A 17,559-nucleotide genomic window follows, 5' to 3' on the forward strand; every position below is an offset into this window, starting at 1 on the left:
CTGCAGAGCTGTGTTATCTTTCATTATTACAACGAGAAACACAAACAAAATGTTCATAAAGAAAGAGTCAATAGAGGGGAGGTCATGCAGGGGCCCCCAGGCGCCAGGCTGAAGGTAAAATGTCACCATATTTCACCTTTACACAAAAACAACAATTAATTTAGGACACTGGAGTTTCTATTTGCAAGGAGGAGAAAGAACGACTGCTGATATCTCCCTAGGTGACTCAAACTCTAGCCCACAGATGCTTGCACGCAGAGCACAGCAACAATTAATCAATCCTACGACACACACATCTCTCCTACAAAGATGCAGGGGCTGCATTGTGTCAGCTCAGGCACTTAGAGGAACGCCACAGTAAACAAACATAAATCGGATTTCTTCCATTTTTTTTTTATCAGCTTTGAGCAAAATGCTTTCCCGCACAATCCAACCTGCAGGTTTTTTTTATATATACAGGCTAAACAACAGCAAATATCTGGATAAAGGAAAATGAATTCATAGCATTTTAAAGTCAGTTCTCACCCTCTCCCTCTGCAAAGTAAATGGAAACAACAATAGCTCATTCAAACTTTCGCTGGAGGCGGCGGGGTTGGAAATAGCTCCTTGAAATGGTCCGCCCTTCTTCTGAGGCAAAAGGCAATTTCATGCTTCAGCACGGCTCAGGGGGACATCAGGACTAAAGGTGACTTCAAGGTTAACGGTGCAAACCTAATACACATGTTGGAAACCCGGCAAAACAAAACAGCTCCGGTCCCACTCCTGAAACACAATCCAGAGGTTTAATTGTGAGGAAAAGTCACTTATTGGAATTGCCCTCTTAAAAGTACTTCATATACTGTAAGTACGTCATATAGCCAACACAGAGGCTTTTGGATGAAATAAGGGGGAACGGAGATCACGGAGAAGCTTCTGTTTACCCTGGTGCTGCTGCTGTTGACAGCTAGTGCAGTGTCAGCGTTCACCCTGTTTCCAACCTTATCCGTTGGTGCTCAATGTGACAAGCATCAATAATTCAGGGGAACATCCCAATGTTGGCAGCCATTTACAGATGAGAGGCCAGTAAAGTGTGTTTGTGTTTGCTGTAGGTTTGAACCGGTGTCAGCTGCAACGAGCAACACATGTATTAACAAGTCTGTGCAGCGAGTCGGCAAGGAGGCAGGAGGCTGAAGCTTGAAGAGTGAAACCAAAAACCCCAAAAGAGACTGATTTCACTTGTTTGTTTGTTGGAGAAGGTGAAAGGGAAGTGAGATGCACATGGAGTAGTCGGGTCTCTTAGTCTTTCAGGTAGAAGTCTATTTTTTCTGTTGTTGTTGTCGTCTAGTTTAAAACAGTCCTAAGAAATTAGTGGTGATCATAAAACTGACCAATTTGATAAAAACTTTGCAAAATAACCTAAATGCAAACATTGAAAACAGCAAAGATGCCACAAGTCAAACGAAGAACGACATGGCTGTTGGTCATGAGGCCTGATGTGGAGAGAGAAGCGTTGATTATATGGGAAAAGATATCTGATAAGATTCTAGTTGGTTATTCCTATTTGGATCAGGCGATTAAATCTGCAGCTGAGGAAAGAAACCAGGAACAACTTCATGATGATGATGAGGGTGGAAACCAAAAATGTTGGGCAAAAAAACAATGCAGGGAGATGAGTTCTAAGATCTGTTCAATTTGGAACTATAATTAAAGGTAGGGCAGGTAACACTTTATCTTATTTGTTGAAATCCGATAGCCATCAATAAGTCGTGTCTGCGGTCCTCGCAGGACTCACGACCAATTGGCAGGTGTAACTGTCTGTTACTAACTGACCTGCCTGCGTCTGCACACCCTGCCCATGTCCTCACTTTGCATAAACAGAGTCTTCAGCCATAGAGACATACACGGCCGAAGCAGAGACAAGAGACAGAAGTTAACGATTAGCAAACGGCAAAGTCTGCTTGTAGCAGTTGTCAGGCAGTGCACGTTCATGTGTTTTGGGTGCGTAGCTTTGATGAAAAGGCTGAAGGCAGGGGGTAGCCTGCTCTTGCTAGATTTTCCAGGATTACCAACCCTACAGTTCTGCACTTTGATGCTTTCTACAGTACTTTTGTCTTTTATCCCAGTGTAGCTCCTTTTAATGAAAGCTAAATCTCTAGAGTATAAAATAGACTAATTTGCCTCATACAGTATGAGGATTATTTAGTTTCATGTTATAGCTACATGCAACTAAATTTGTGAATAACAGTAACAACAACAAGTTCTGAAACACGACCGACCAAAGCCAAACATAATCAATCCAGCAGGACCGAGCATCCTCTCGTTCAATCTTCTCATTGCCACTTCATTTTCCTGGTATCCATTTCAAAAAAGTGCAACTAATTCTCAAATATAGAACACACCAGACAACTAGTAGTAAGTATTAAGACAAACAGTTTAAATTTGTTCTTAAAGATGTTCACACTTCTAATCTGAACTAAAGGCTTTTCAACCAAATTTTCTGGCTCCGGCATGGTAACAGCCAAGATGGTGACCGGCATCAAACCCACGTCAGTGCTGCCAAAGATCCCTTTTTGAAGAGATGTGGCAGAAGCCCTATCACTGTTTCTGCCACCCCGTGTGCGACCGAAAACATTTCAGCACCACAGACAGCTCCAGCGACAGAGCCCAGTGTCTGTACTCACACAGACACAGACACAGACACAGACATTTGGGTGTTTTTCCACAAGTATTAGAAGACGAAAAGCAAAACAGTGCAGTTAAACACGACACCAGTTCCAACCACAAGCTGCTATAGGATATTAATCATGCTTTTAAAACTTTCTTGGACAGCCTGTGAAAGTGAAACCACTGAGAGAGCTTCTATATCTCCATGTGTGGGCCCATGCATCTGTGCAGATGTTTGTATTTGTTGAGTGTGTGTGCTTGTGTCTTTGAAAATGAATGATCTTAAAGACACATCTGGATATGTTTCATTAGGTGTGTGGTGGGAGGGGGGGTTTATGTTGGCAAGTAAAACAGAAGTGTCTTACATCCTCATCCTCCCGCACGCATTTCTTGCGGTACGGCACGTGAGCCCTGCCGTCGACGACTTGCTGCTGCGGGCTCTTCACCGCGTTCTCCTCGTCTGCGACCTGTCCACCGAGGAGCCGGCTGGCCTCAGGTGGGTGCGGGAAGGAATTGGCGGTATTGATCTTCCCGGTGAATCTCTGGTACAGCGAAGCCATGATACGGGTCCAGTCCAATATAAAAAACAACTTAGAGCATATCAGAGCCACAGACGGATCTCTGTGTGGCTTCTTTCTTTTCTTAGTTTTTTTTATTATTTGGGCAGATCTATTTGTTTTCTGTGCGCTTCGAGGAGACCCGATGGCAGACAGCCAGATTTCACCTCAGGGATGGAGCCCCCAAAAAAAGATAAGGAGAAGATACTCAGCTGTAAAATACGCATCTATGGATTGTGGATGAGTCACTGCTTGATGTGAAGCCGAATCCGGAATGCGATGTCCTTTTCGCTTTATCCAGGCGCGCGGCAGACTGGTGGGCTGTAGGTGTCAATAGTTGCTCTCTTCTGTATTCACAACACGTTGCCTCCCTCTCTTCAGTTTCCCGATGCCTCCTTACAGCGAGAACAGCGGCCGGATGCGCCGAGTTTCCGGCCAGATATTCGATCCCCCACCGGACTCCCGCTGATGGTCCGCAAACCAGAAGAAAGAGCAAAGAGATAATGTTGCCACACTTTCGGCTCGGCTTTTTTGGCGCACAGCCCTCACGCACGAGGAGTGTGAAAGACGCAGAGATCCCGGCGCTACTCTCCGCAGACGCGCTCTGCATGAGAAGTGACCAGCACTGAGCAGCTTCTCCGGGAGCACCGCTGTCTTATGCCGCTTTTACGCACATTCACGCGCCTCCACCACACGCGTTTCACCTCGATTCACCTTCATTTAAAACCTCTAATTACATGAAGTCACTCCCTTTTATGATTTCATGAATGGAGTCATTATTCTTTCTCCCAAATCATTGCACATGGTCCCAGGACGGATCTCGAGTGCCTCTCTGTGGCGCACTGCATTAGAGCAGGCTGACCACATGGTCTCCAGGGAAATCTACTCTCGATCGTGTAAAACAACAAATATTCTTGTTTATTAAGGAAAACAAATCTTTCACAAACCAAATAAACGATGTGAAACACAACAGTAAATATTCAATTCTTTCTATATTTCATAAACACCCAGAGTCAATAACAGCAAAACGCCATATCTAGGATTTAAGTGTCCATAAAGGGGCCACATGCAATTTACACATCGGTGCCAATTATATGTCCAACATACATGCACAACTCATAATTCAGTGTGGTGCACATTTAGTCATACCTTGTTTACTGTTGGCTCTATAGCTTCGAGCCTTGTTCAAGCACATTGTGTACTTCCAAATATAGAAAATGACAATTTTCAACAAATTGTCACAATTATGTTAGTATTTTTAGTTAAGCTGCTTTCAGACATGCCCTGAACTCCTTATAATCTCCTCACACTCTCCAGAGGGGCTGAATATCAGAGTGCAAATGTCCGAGTGAGAGACTTTCTCTAGGCAAACTCCAGATAAAGTCCGACCCAATTGTCTCCAGAGTTCATGGCTTCAGTGAGAGTTTATTTATTTATTTTTTATGGACAGGACAGCAGCACTTCCGATGCCTATTAGATTTCCGCTGGGGCAAGTACCCCCCCCCACTGGTCCCGCCCCTGGATCCGCCCCTGCAGCAGAATAAAAAACGTTTTTCTTATGTTCGTGCAAACCGATACAAACCTCTCTCCTGCATAATTTTATGACTTATAAATACTTTTTCTTTAAATCTCATCTAACAGTAATAATTCAAACCAACCCTGTGTCTGTTACTCCCCTAAATTCGTGCACTTTCCCTCACCTTATCGTTTACTTTCAGTTGGCTCCCACAAAAGTGGTATTCAGCTCATGCACTACATTGCAAGTGATTTCATGGTTGAAGTGCTCATAAAGGCCACGGCCATGCAGCTCCCTGGTAAATGCAGAATATAGGCTTATGTGGGGTGGCGAGTGGGGGTAAGGGTCTTGAGTCAAAGTGTTCAAATTTCTGCCATCCCCCTGTCACGACTGCCACAGGCGAACAGCCCTCAGCCTCCCACCGTGTCAGCTCAAACTATCACTCCAGCGGGCCCGAGCAGTATTTCTGGGAAATAGGTCATCTTCACAGGGGAACAACTTCAAAGCAGCGGCGCCAAAGCTCGGCTCAAATCAGCCCCGAGATATTCTGAGTACCGCCGCTCTGCGTCACCCGTTTAGTGAAATCAAGTCCATTTCACGATGCTCTGCAACGAGTAATCACAACACAAAGACCACAACGAAATAAATGAGAATATTCTAAATGCAATTCTGAGCAAAGAGCAAGTTTCAATTATTTTTTTATTCAAATAGTGAGTCGTCTCCAAATCTGAAAGAACCCCTAAAGGCTCGTTGATTTACGGCTTGAATAATGAATGTAGGCTTAATAATAGGATATGTATCTGTAATGCAGAACATTGATTTCAAAGGTTTGGCCATTCATTCAAAAACAAGGACATTACTGCCTCAGCCTAATTAATGTTATTCCCCCATTCCTCCCTTCCGCTTCATTTTAAAATCAATTTTCCTTTGACTGCGAATATCACTCATAAATTAATTGAATCACAACTTAGTTTGATGCCTTTGCGTGTTTTTTAATTGGAGTCTCAGCAGAGATTTATGTTGGGGGCTGAACAACAGGGCTTCCAGCATCCTCCTCTTCCACAGTGGTTCACTCTGGTCCCTGTCATCATTTGTTTCTGTAATTCATAACTGCTTCTTCCTGGGTCTGCGCACCCCTGGGGAAATAGGTCCGGGTCGCTTGACATCCATCCCGGCGTCTCTGATATATGTCTTGCAATCTCCCTCACCTTGTTGGGTAGCCATTGTGAACTGCCTGGCTGCTTTAACGCTCCCCTCAGGACCGTGCCGGGGAGCCTGGGCTCAGCTTGACTCCCCATATCGCCTCCTAACAGATACACCAGGCGAGTGGAGCTACTCCTCTCTCAAACGCCGCAGCAGCCAAGCTCAGCATTATAGGTGGTAAGAAATTGAAGGCTGTAATAACAGCTATACTGATGATGGTAGTTGGAGCATACATTATAACTCTGCGGGTGGCTAATGTCAGAGCTGGAGCAAATACAAGCTAAAACTTACCTCAGGTGTAATACTGGACATATGCATTTTAATCTGAATGACGTGATGCCCTCGGGTGAGTTTACTTTTGAGAGGTTCGCACACATAAGTTACCGGAAGAGTTACAACCTAACAATGCACAGATGTTTTTTCATTATATAAAGGCCAGTGGGACGCCATTAACATTTCCCTCGCCGTTGCTGAAACGAAAAAATGCCAAAATGCCAGTGATCATGTGAGCCGCTCTGAGGATGCCTGCAGATAAGATCCCATCACTGTGTAGAAAGGTTAGGCAACTTTTTTTTTTTTTTTTGTGGATTAAAAATATGTAAAACAGGGTTAAGTGGGGTGAATAGCTTGAGGTGCAGTTCAGTGTCACACTACATTCATACCTGTGCATGATTCATGAACTCAAATCTAGTGCAAATGCCGAAAATAATGCATTGGCAATGTCAGAAACGCCACCACAGGCCAATTTGTTTCCATTAACACGCTACACACACCGCAACCAAATGACACACACATTAATTGGATGGAGGAGCAAACAGATCAATCAGTGTGTAGTGGGAGACCAGAGATCTCCTCCAAACATCACTCAGCAGAATAACTGCTGACTGCGATGACTGCACCTCTCTACATGCATGTAACTGAAAGGGTTTAGTTACAGACCACCATAATCCCATTTTCGCACCATTTTCTATTTGGTATTAGCCCGGCACTAATGATTTCCCCTGATGCTGTGCCAAGCCGACCACGGCAACAAGTTTCTTTATCATCCCGCTGCCTGTGTCGGATTACGCGCCCGGCTTTGCTGCCGACTGGACACGTGTATTTTATCTCAGAGCTCAAGACGGTTCATTACTGGGCTGTAAGTAGTTTCCTCTCATATTGAATAAAAATCGTCGTAAATCCTCTTAAAATTAGCTGTTTACATTAAATTTGTCCAAATATGAGATCTGGTCTTTCAGCAGGAATAACACAATTACTCAATGTAGATCAGAGGGTTTCTAACTGTGAAGTTCTGCTCCCCAGGGGACAGAGGTTGAAGGGGTTGAATTGGGGACATGGAGGGAGAGTTGTGAGGCAAAGATACTGCATGAGGTGCAAGCGACGCACAGAAGGAAGTTGGCTGTTTTAGTTGGATTTGTCCCACATACCAGTTCAATTACCAGCGGCAGCGGCTGTGACACACACCTCATGGAGGCGTTGGTTCAAAGCACTAGCGTCTGACTCCCCACGCTTTGTGTCAGACTCTTACTTCTTCTCTGTCGTAACTCCATCAAATCTGAAAGCACAATAATGATACACATACTTTCACATTCGGTGTGACTCACACTGTCTGGCAATGTGACATCTCCCACTGTGCGAAGAAATGTGCTTAAAAATCATAGAAAAAAAAATAGGCTCCTTGCATGTAACCCAAAAAGTGACTGAGAAAGAGTCTCCATGACTTCAGTAAACATTACAATCACAGTTGCTACTTCCCTAAACATAACCAAACCAAACCATAACCTGACCAGAATCTAATAGCCTAACCATAACTTGAAACATAAATATTTAATGTTTTACATTATGGGGACTTGATCTTTGTGCCAATAAGGAAGACAAGTCCCCATAATGTGACTGTGTAAACAGACAGACAGACAGGTTGTGTGAGTGTGTGTATTACACGACTCCTCTCCATCAGGAGATCACCGTGGTATGTTGAACACATCTAGATAAACCACTTGCTGCTCGCAGAGAGGAAATATGTTCTTCTGACAGTGTTTATCAAAATGTAATTATTCTTCACTGTGGCCCAGAGTCAATGGGAGTCTGCAGAGGAATACCTTCCTTATCGTGGACTTACACCTCCACTACATTACAACACTTGGCTCCTTTTGAAGCCATGCAACAGAGGTGAATTCAATTTCTGTGTGCAGCTTTATTACAATTGTGGCCCGATGCACAAATCACCAAGGCAGACGCATTCAGTTCAGGTCATATTGAAATGATAATATGCTAATACAAGACGCATAAACACACCATGTCTCATGTAGATGAACCATTCTGCGCATTATTTTTGTATAAATAAAATCCCCCCATTTTAGAGAATAAGGGCCGAATCTTCTACTACATTACGGATGAAGGCAAGTTATGTAGTGAGCCGAAATTGAAATGGCAGCGGATAAGTCACTGAGGAAATGGAGTTTAATGCAGGCTGATGTGGTAGAAAAGACTGTGGCTGCAGAATACAATTGCGGCTGCAGCAGATGATGAGGAGAAGGAGGGAAGGAAGGAGGGGAGATACCGAACAGGGGAGCATGTCACCAAAAACTTTACTGTCGAATGTGTGGAAATGGAAAGTGTGTGTGGAGAAATGACGGCTGTAAAGGTGGTTGCAGTAAGTGGGAGGGAGTTTATCACAGTATTCTAAACCAACTCTGCCTCTCCCGCTCTTTTATTATTGTAAGTAGCTTTTTCTGCTGCCTGAATATGAACTATTCCACCCTTTTGGCATTTGATATTCCTTACTGCTCTGAATAAATTATTCCCACGCATACATGTGAAGTCAAATGCAGCATCGACCCTCCCAGTCCTTCAGAAATGTCAAATAGTTTGCATACCTCGTGTTTTTTAAATGGATTCAGTCATTCTTTTACCCAAACACATATCTCCAATAATTACCCTGTGGATACATTTTGCATCACTTTAATTGCTCGAGAACAAGAAAAAGTTCTCCTCAACTTCTGTTAGTCAACACTCTCCCTTTGCTGGTGAGCGTGCAATCAGCGTAAAGTCAGCGTTTAGTCAAACCAGAGCAATGAGCTGACCTCAGAGCCACATAATGAATCTTTACATAAGAGTCAACTACAAAATAAACCAATAATTTCAAAAGAACCCTCTAATATCTGCACGCAAGAATGCACACGCACTTCCAACTTTTCCCCCCCGAAACGGCCAAGTCATTAGACCGCACACTACAAAGAATTACAATGAGCCACTGAGCATTCTCCGCAGCATATGTTACCATCCATGCATCGGAAGTCAGCACTTAAGAGAGGAAATTAAACGGAAAAGCGTTTGTCCATCAAGATCCTCGGAGGGGACATCGGGACCCGCCGCTCCCTTCCTGCCTGTCCAGCTGCTATCAGACACAGCCTGCAGCCTTTTCTGTCAGGAGCAGGAGACTCACCCATAAACACAGACACACACACACATACCCACCCACACCACAGTGTGCCACGCATGCTAAACAGGGGGCCCCCTTACCCTTCTGGAAGACGTGCTGGTGTCTATCTTCAGCTGGGTGGCTATGAGGACAGACATAGTTGAAAAATCGCCCCTTGTCTTTTCTCTCCCCCCTTCGACCGTGCTCTCACACTTTTGTGCGTGTGAAGTTGGGGCGACTGGAGGTGTCTGAAGAAGTTCTCCCCCCAGCCCTGTTTCTCCTCCTCTTCCTCCCTCTCCACCCCCTACGGCTGAGGGAGAGGATGACCCAGGGCTCCAGGAGCCTCCCTCCCTCTCCCCTCCTCGCAGGGTGAATCAATCACACAGATACTGGCATTGCCTCCACAGGGGGGAGACAGGGTGGGATGGAAGAGAGGGACAGGGGGGGGGGTTCCTCTCCTCCACTCGGGCTGCTCCAAACACTACTTATCTCTCCTGTCCGCACCACCTCCCTTCCTGGCTCGCTTCCTCGCTCACATACTCCCTCTCTAACACACACACACACACACACACACACACACACACACACACACACACACACACACACACACACACACACACACACACACACACACACACACACACACACACACTCTTAAAACTCTTCAACAGGAGTTCAAGAATGCAAACAAACAAATTGCTCCTCAGCATATCAGCACCAATACTGCCGGTTAGGCATTTCTTCCCACCCTTCGAGTGTGTGTGTGTAAGAAGATGTCTGTTTTCCCCACATCTTACAGAGAAATTGATCAGCTCAAGTCGGCTTTGCAGCTCGGTTGTGATTAAGCACAAGTAATATTTATTCTGCCTGTCCTCCACATCATAAAATACAACCGCCACCATCCTCACACTCACACACACACACGCGCACGTCAAGCCAGGCTAATGGGACAGAAGCCTGGCACAGGCAAACACTGCTGCTATATTTATGGAGTTTGTGCCGTGTGTATTGAATCCCAAGGCTACAACTGAGTAACCGGTTTGTTAAACCAAAGCACAACACAGAGTCACGGGAAAAGGGGAAATGAAATGGCTTTTAGAAAACTTATAGATGTGACATTCCTCCTCGCTTAATCTAATCTGCTCGAGTGAACATGATAAATGAAGCACCACAACTTAAGAAGACCAACACGGACAGCAAGCATTCAAATCTCCATCATTAAAAATGGTGCACAAAGATTCCCACAGTCAGATATGGACCTGGGGGCTGAATCACGGCTGGTGTAGAAGCTGCCGTTCTGAACTTTGCTTTCGTGTGTGTGAAATCAAGATCGTGCGCAAGGTGTGAGTGAGGAAGACAAATGGTATCATATCATATTGCAGAACAGTGCCTCAAGTTTTACACTTCACAGCTCTGGAAGCTGGGATTTAATTTAACATTCATGAGGAAAAATGTGCACTATTTCAATATGACCTTGCCAATTATTCATGGGGAAAGTGAATAAAGTTGAGATGCCTATACCCCTTATTTCATGGACAGCGGTGTGTTTTATACCCCGTGGTAGGATCTGGTTTGAGGTTTCACAGCACTTCATAAATACTTATATTTAAAGTCAGCTGAATTTCTTTTTCAGCCGTGACTTATGAACCCATTTGAAGCAAGAGTCTTCACCACCTCCTTGCAGCTGCAGCAGTTTGGCACCGGGCTCCAGCTCATATTTCACATGTTAGATTTGCACATCGGGCGACGAAACCGCGCTGATAACAACACTTTGTTAAAGCTGGGTAATATAATCACAAAACATGAGGTGGTAAAAAAAAAAAAATGATCCAATTGAGCAACACAAGAAGAGAAAAGAACAGCTGCACATGTCAGGCTCTTTTGTGTTCAACATGTAAAATACATGCGAGGATAAAGGATGAAAGTAGAGCTCATATTTGCATGCACCACAGGAGATAAGGTTTCATCCGACAGAGTAATTGCGCCGGTGACGGTACCCAGGAATAATAAAGTCTTTTGAGCTATTGCGAGACATGCTGCTTGGGGTTATAGCCGCCGCTGTTAACAAGCTGATTTTGTGCCATGACATTTCCCAGGGGTCCGTTAAACAGGTCCCTGATTGGTCATCTTCCGCGTTCATTTTTGTCACATTTACAGCCATGACATACACTCCTTTGATTATGGACATTGTGGCTCGCAGTAAGTCAATGTAATTGCAATTAGTGTAAAAGGTCAGAGCAGTTATTGCCGCGGAGCACAGAGGTGATGCGGTGCTTCATCGTGCCGACAGCAGATTAGCAATGCACAGCATGAGTTTCTTTACTTTCCTGTTCTGCAACATTTACACTCATTTGCTAATTTCCTCTATTTGTCACCTGTCACCCGCTGGTTTGGCAGAACGTGAGCCGCTGTCAAAACCAAACCTGTAATAAAGTCTGTGACAGAGCACGGACAAATTGAAGGAGACGTTTTAGCTCGTATCAGAAATGACAGGGTACATTTTGCTCTTTTTAACTCAGACATAGCGGTAAAGGCCTACAGCACATGGATGTCTAAGTCCACAGAGAAAGCTGGATTTATTATTCAATACTGTGGGGATAATGAAAGCATCAGTTTGGGTTTGGCCTATCTAAGAGTGTCCTGCCTAAATGGGGTCTGTATCTGCTAAATTAAATTGATCAATCATAAACTGATCAATAAATAATGCTCGTAAATTTCAAACAACTCAATGTGAATTGCAAGGAGCAAATCATCCTTAATAGCGTGTTCCTATTGCTTTTTCTACAGAGAGCAGCGCTGCTACAAAGACGAACAAAGATGAAACCTTGAAGAACCGAGGTTTGAAATTCGGGTTCAAATGTGACAATGTGCAGTGGAAATAATTGCACAGTTTTATTCATCATATATTGAGTCGAATTTAACTTTTGCAATGATCTGTTGGTTTGGCAACCTTAGCATGGTCGAGAAAAGCAGCCTGAGTAACACTGTTAAACATTTTATAGATAAGATTTTACAGATTATTGGCACTAACTTGAATGATCTCTGCCATGTTGACCAAGTTAGGGTCACTCAGCGGGCAAAGGTCATCATAGCAGAGCCTCAACACCCTCTTCATGCTCAATCTCGACTTCTGCCATCAGGAAGGAGGCACACTTACCCCGGGAAGGCCGAATCCAACAGATATTTGAGATCATTTGTCCCCTCAGCTGTTGGACTCTTAAACAAGCTGTAGGCCTTGGTGATATTGCACACACACATTTCAACAAAGGATTAACGGACTCTTTGTGCTCTTTTTAATCTCTTTTAAATATCTTGTTTCAATAATCACTGCATGTTCATTATGTGTGTTTATGTATTTCATGTACTCTTGTGATTTTTTGGTTGTGTGACTACTGTGCAGACGTGCATTAGTGTGTAGCTGCTTCTGTGCTACACGGGCATGTATTCACAACTTTGTGTCCCATGATGAAACCTTTATGTCCTTATCCCCGCTCTGATCCCGACCTTGAGCCAGACCACACTACCTATCCCTGGCTAAGTGACTCAAAGGCCCACAGAATCCTCCAGCAGCAAGCCTCCCTGTGGATCCCATAGATGCATACGACGGTATTTGGTATGCTCCTCAGACCAGCTCTTCTTTGAGCTCAGGGAAGGGCAGTGGTGCAAGCATATGAATAGAGAACACAACGCTGTTTGTCAGAATAGGAATGAGTCCAGGAATACGTGCATATCGGGCCGACGGAGCGTCTTTATCAGCGCTATGCACGCCAGTTTGCAGCGGACAGAGCTCCATCAGGTCATCTGTTACAGGAGACAGGTACAGATGAACCCTGCACCCCCGGGACCAATGCAAGAGCACGATTGGGTCCAGGATGAGGAAGCTTTAGGTGCTCAATGGTGGCTGAGGAGCCGCAGAAACCTGTGCAGCTTTCATAAACATGGCTCTCATTTACAACAAACCCTCCCCGGAGAGCCAAACCGCAGCACAGCAGTTAGCGGTGACAAATGACTGCTGTTGAATGGTGTTGTCCCTGGATGCCGGGCGTCCCTGGTTGTTTCTCCATCTCCGAATTTCATTTCGTCAAACAATATGCTATTGTCTGCCACTGCATTATCACTCTCAATACGGTCATTGGATGAAGTAAACAGATAGCATCCAAACTTGCACGTAGCGTGAGTGTGTATGTGCAGATAATGAAAGTCATTTTGTAAAAGCTAATAGTGGCTGTGGGCAGCAATACAAACATTTTAAGCAGGCAATTCAAAGCGCAATGGTTCAATGCAGAAATACAGAGGGCTCACTCGATGAATACAGAATGTTTTTGAAAGGCATTTCATCTGTACATATTCCTGCTGCATACAAATTGTTCCAGGGAAAGTTTGCCTGTATGATTCCCACTCCGGGGAACCTTAAAATTCAGCTCAAGGTGCCAGCAAATCTTTGACACAGACTTTCAAACAGCTCTGATAAAAGTTCGCTCAAAACCAACCTGATCAAACAGATTTGAGGTTGTGTTCATGTTCTCTGCCAACAAACCAAATACACATGAGGAACAACATGCGACATGACAATGCAGATAAGCCTCTCAAAAATCATCTGCTGTGCTAGGATGTTCTAACCTGCACTGCACCTTGGACGCTTCTGAAACATTACCATGTTGAAAAGAGAGAGCGCTGTCAGCTGACTCCCTCTCAGTAAATGGGGAATGATGGAAGTGTAGACTTTGGAGGAAGAGTGTGGCCTCGAAAACGTCAGGCATCAGGGAGCACCAGAGGCAGCCGGCACCACAGATCAGACAAGACACCGTAACGCAAAATATGAAGTGTAATTTCAGCTCTGTGGCATCTGAAGTACAAATGAATGCCAATGATTCCATCAGGGCCACGGTTCAATATGATTAAATGATTCTGAGTAATTGATTTAAATGCATTTGTCTCCGAGATTCACTTTGAATTCTGTGTGAAAATTGCGAGTGACATGTTGTTGGCCTTACAACAATGTGTTTTGTGTTCTTAAAATACTACAAGGTGCAAGAATCCGCCGATACACAGGTTCAAGTGACAGCCTAGTTTCCACAGAGCGTTTTGGATGTGTGTCCTTGTGGGAGGCTTTTCATTATGAAAGCAGTCATGGACATCTCCACAGACAACATCACAAACACTTCAGCACTGCAGCCGCTGCAGAGGCAGCTTACAAGCCAGTGACAAACACTGCACAAAGATTAATGCCATGTGGTTTATAAACAAAAGTGCTAATGTGCTGTGATTTGCATGTTCAACACAAGCTTTGTGATAGTCAAGTTCATTGATATAGCACATTAAAAAACAACTGCAGTTAATCAAAGTTTTGTATAACAATAGAGGAAACAACGCAAAATACAAGAAAATAATAAAATAATAAAATGAAACTAGCATAAAATACAATAAACATTACATTTAAAAAAATGCTATAAAAAAAATTAAGGTTACTCAAAAGACTTGGAGAACAAAAGTCTTCAGTCTAGTTATAAATATGTCAACAGAGGAGCGCTTAATTGTAAACAGCGAGCGTTTCAAATGTTTGGGTCGGCTATACAACAAACACACGATCACCCTTTAACCTCGACCAAGGAACAGACATTAATCATTAAATTAAATCAATATATTATTATATTCTGCTTTGTCCATTCCCCGACCACAGCTACATCGTCTTTCTTCGATAAATTACAAAAACTTTTAAACCTTTAAATTAAAACTTCTGATATCCTTATTGAAAAAGGTTTAATTACAAGTGATATGTAATAAAAGAAAAATAAAAGATCAAAAGGGATTAAAAAGCTTGAAACGCAGCAGAGACCAGAGACTTTTGACACTTGTCTGTGAAAAGCAGCAGGTTTACTCCTGCCTGGGACTTCTTCAAAGTGCAAAACATATCCTAATACTGGTAATTGCTGCAATTACACCAAGAAAAAAACAGAGTAGAAAAGGTGTGTGTCATTCGTCTCTCTCTCTCTCTCATTCTCAGGGCAGGATCATCACATCCAAATAGGATGTAATGAGTTTAAGTGAAGACATGTCTGAGTTTCCTCTTTTTTGTGTTTTGATATTTGCTCTCGTCTCATGGAAGACTATAGGCAGCTCAGATATTCATTGGTTTCATATGCAAATTGACCAGAGATTATGGTAGAATTTAATAGGCTGTGTGTGGGAGTCCTTAGAGAGTCAGAATTTGTCCTCAGACACTCCCATCAGCTGTTTCTAATATCCAGCAGTCCAGTATCTGGTATGGTCAGAAATGTCACACACACACACACACACACACACACACACACACACACACACACACACACACACAAAAGTGATGAGAGAAGAGAGAAATCTGCAGAGACAACGACCAAGTGGAAAAGCTTGTGGCAGGGGGGGGCTGATCTCGAGTGAGTGTGTGACTTTGTGCCTCCAGCAGAGGGCAAACTCACACCAGCGTGATGCTGATGTGAACGCAGCAGATATCAAGTCAAGTCAAAGAGTATAAATGTAATCTGTGGTGCCACTGACAGAGGAGAATGGCCACAAAAACAAACACACATTCTAAAGGCACACAATTACACATCATTATATAAAACAGAGTATGCAGAATTTTGGTACAATTAAAACTCAATGGGACTCAAGTGAGTGGAATGTTGTATTAGTGACAATTGTAAAATTAGTGTGAAATACTCACAAACAAAAGAACTGCGTATAAAGGGGAAGTGTAATGAGCTAGTGTGTCAGCCTTTTGGTTTACATACATGTGTTTGTTTTGTGTCGCCTGTTGCTTATAACAAACATCTTAGGGAAATTGAAAACGTGGACAGAAAATAAACAGGTTGAATGAATGAAAACGTGTTACTACAGGTTTGACACAGATCTGAAACCATTATTCTTGGGGATGACGTGCCCCCCCCCAGAGGCAGTCAGATTTGTCACAATTCCAAATTTGTGCAGCTCCTTTTCGAAGCAAACACATGAAATGAAACATGAGTCATGCCTCCACGTATTTTTGTCCCTTATTGAAAAACACAATCAATACATTCCCCTGGGTAATTCAAGTTTACTTCCGTGTGAGTGCTGCTTGGAAATGGAATTATGGGGATGCTGTTGCTGGGATGAACAGACAAGTATGTATCAGAAAAGATGTTTTTTTTCTTGCCCTGTCTCTGTGTGTGTGTTTGCTGCTTTGAGATATTTTCCTTGAGAGCACATCAAAAAGAAGAAGCAAAACCAAGCCCAGAATCTGGCAGATGTGGGCTACAGAGCTTAAGTCAGCGATGAATAAAAAATGATCAGCAGGCTCTTTATCCTGTCAACACGTCTCACTCCCTTCAGGCCGTGTACTTACAAATGATTTGATGACACTTTCTGCAATTGAGCGTCTTTGCCAACAGAGGGTGAAAACTCATTCACATACAAATCCAACAACACTGGGAAATGAATGTGCCAATTATGTTGTTGTGATGGCACTTGGAAATTGTCGTGCAACATGAGGCACGGACACTTTGACAAACTCTCAATCTGATGTAAAAAAACAAAAAAAGTGGATAATGTTAATGCGAAGACAGAAGACCCAGAGGACAGAAGCGACTCGACATCTCAACAACACGCAGCATGACGGATCGTTTTCCACAGAGAAATGGAAATAAAACCGTCTCACCGCGCATCAGTGCGCATGGAAAAGTAGTCCGGGCAACGCAGTGCCACCTTGTTGATTTAAAGCTGGGAAAACGAGGAACAGCGGCTGAACGTGAACAGGGTGTGGGAAATAGCAGGTTTAGAAATATGAATTACCTTCTCTGCCTTGGCGGATCCCCTGCGGTAGTTCCCTGCACCTGCTGATGAGTTCATGGTCCCACACACAGCGACAGTCTGCAGCAGCCGAACAATGTTCACCTGGAGCCGCCGGAATACTCAACTTTCAGCTCTCCCTCTCTCTCTCTCTCTCTCTCTCTCCTCTCCCTCTCTCTCTCTCTCTCTCTCCCTCTCCCTCTCCCTCTCTCCCTCTCTCTCTCCCTCTCTCCCTCCCTAACACACGCGCATGTACGCACGGGGCTTGGCGCGCTCGAATATCTGAACCCTCCACGCGCCGGGAGCTCCATCTCTTCCACCCAGAAACAAGATGAAACTTCATCCACCTGTAGTGACGTCCTGTAGCGAAAAGTCCTGTAGTGAAAACGACGGGCGGCTGTGGATGAGGGGTTAGAGCA

The 17,559-nt window shown here is 44.0% G+C and overlaps 1 protein-coding gene across 4 annotated transcripts in view; it reads right to left on the reverse strand.

Annotated features, from left to right (window-relative positions):
• The window catches only part of LOC118117677 (dipeptidyl aminopeptidase-like protein 6), a 71,095-nt gene extending 53,790 nt beyond the window's left edge, over window positions 1-17,305 (reverse strand). Inside the window, exons 1-2 of one of the 4 annotated variants that reach the window (XM_035170110.2) lie at window positions 17,144-17,254; window positions 3,009-3,665 (exon numbers count right to left, since the gene is read on the reverse strand). In XM_035170110.2, coding sequence (XP_035026001.1) covers window positions 3,009-3,203 — 195 coding nt within the window. In that variant the 5' untranslated portion in view covers window positions 3,204-3,665; window positions 17,144-17,254. Of the gene's footprint in view, window positions 1-3,008; window positions 3,666-9,441; window positions 9,619-17,143 lie in introns of those variants that run through there. The other 3 variants (XM_035170109.2, XM_035170112.2, XM_035170113.2) reach the window with 3 other exon arrangements.
• Window positions 17,306-17,559: the final 254 nt, after the last annotated feature.

Source organism: Hippoglossus stenolepis, chromosome 11 (assembly GCF_022539355.2).
Source record: "Hippoglossus stenolepis isolate QCI-W04-F060 chromosome 11, HSTE1.2, whole genome shotgun sequence".
Taxonomy (NCBI): domain Eukaryota; kingdom Metazoa; phylum Chordata; class Actinopteri; order Pleuronectiformes; family Pleuronectidae; genus Hippoglossus; species Hippoglossus stenolepis.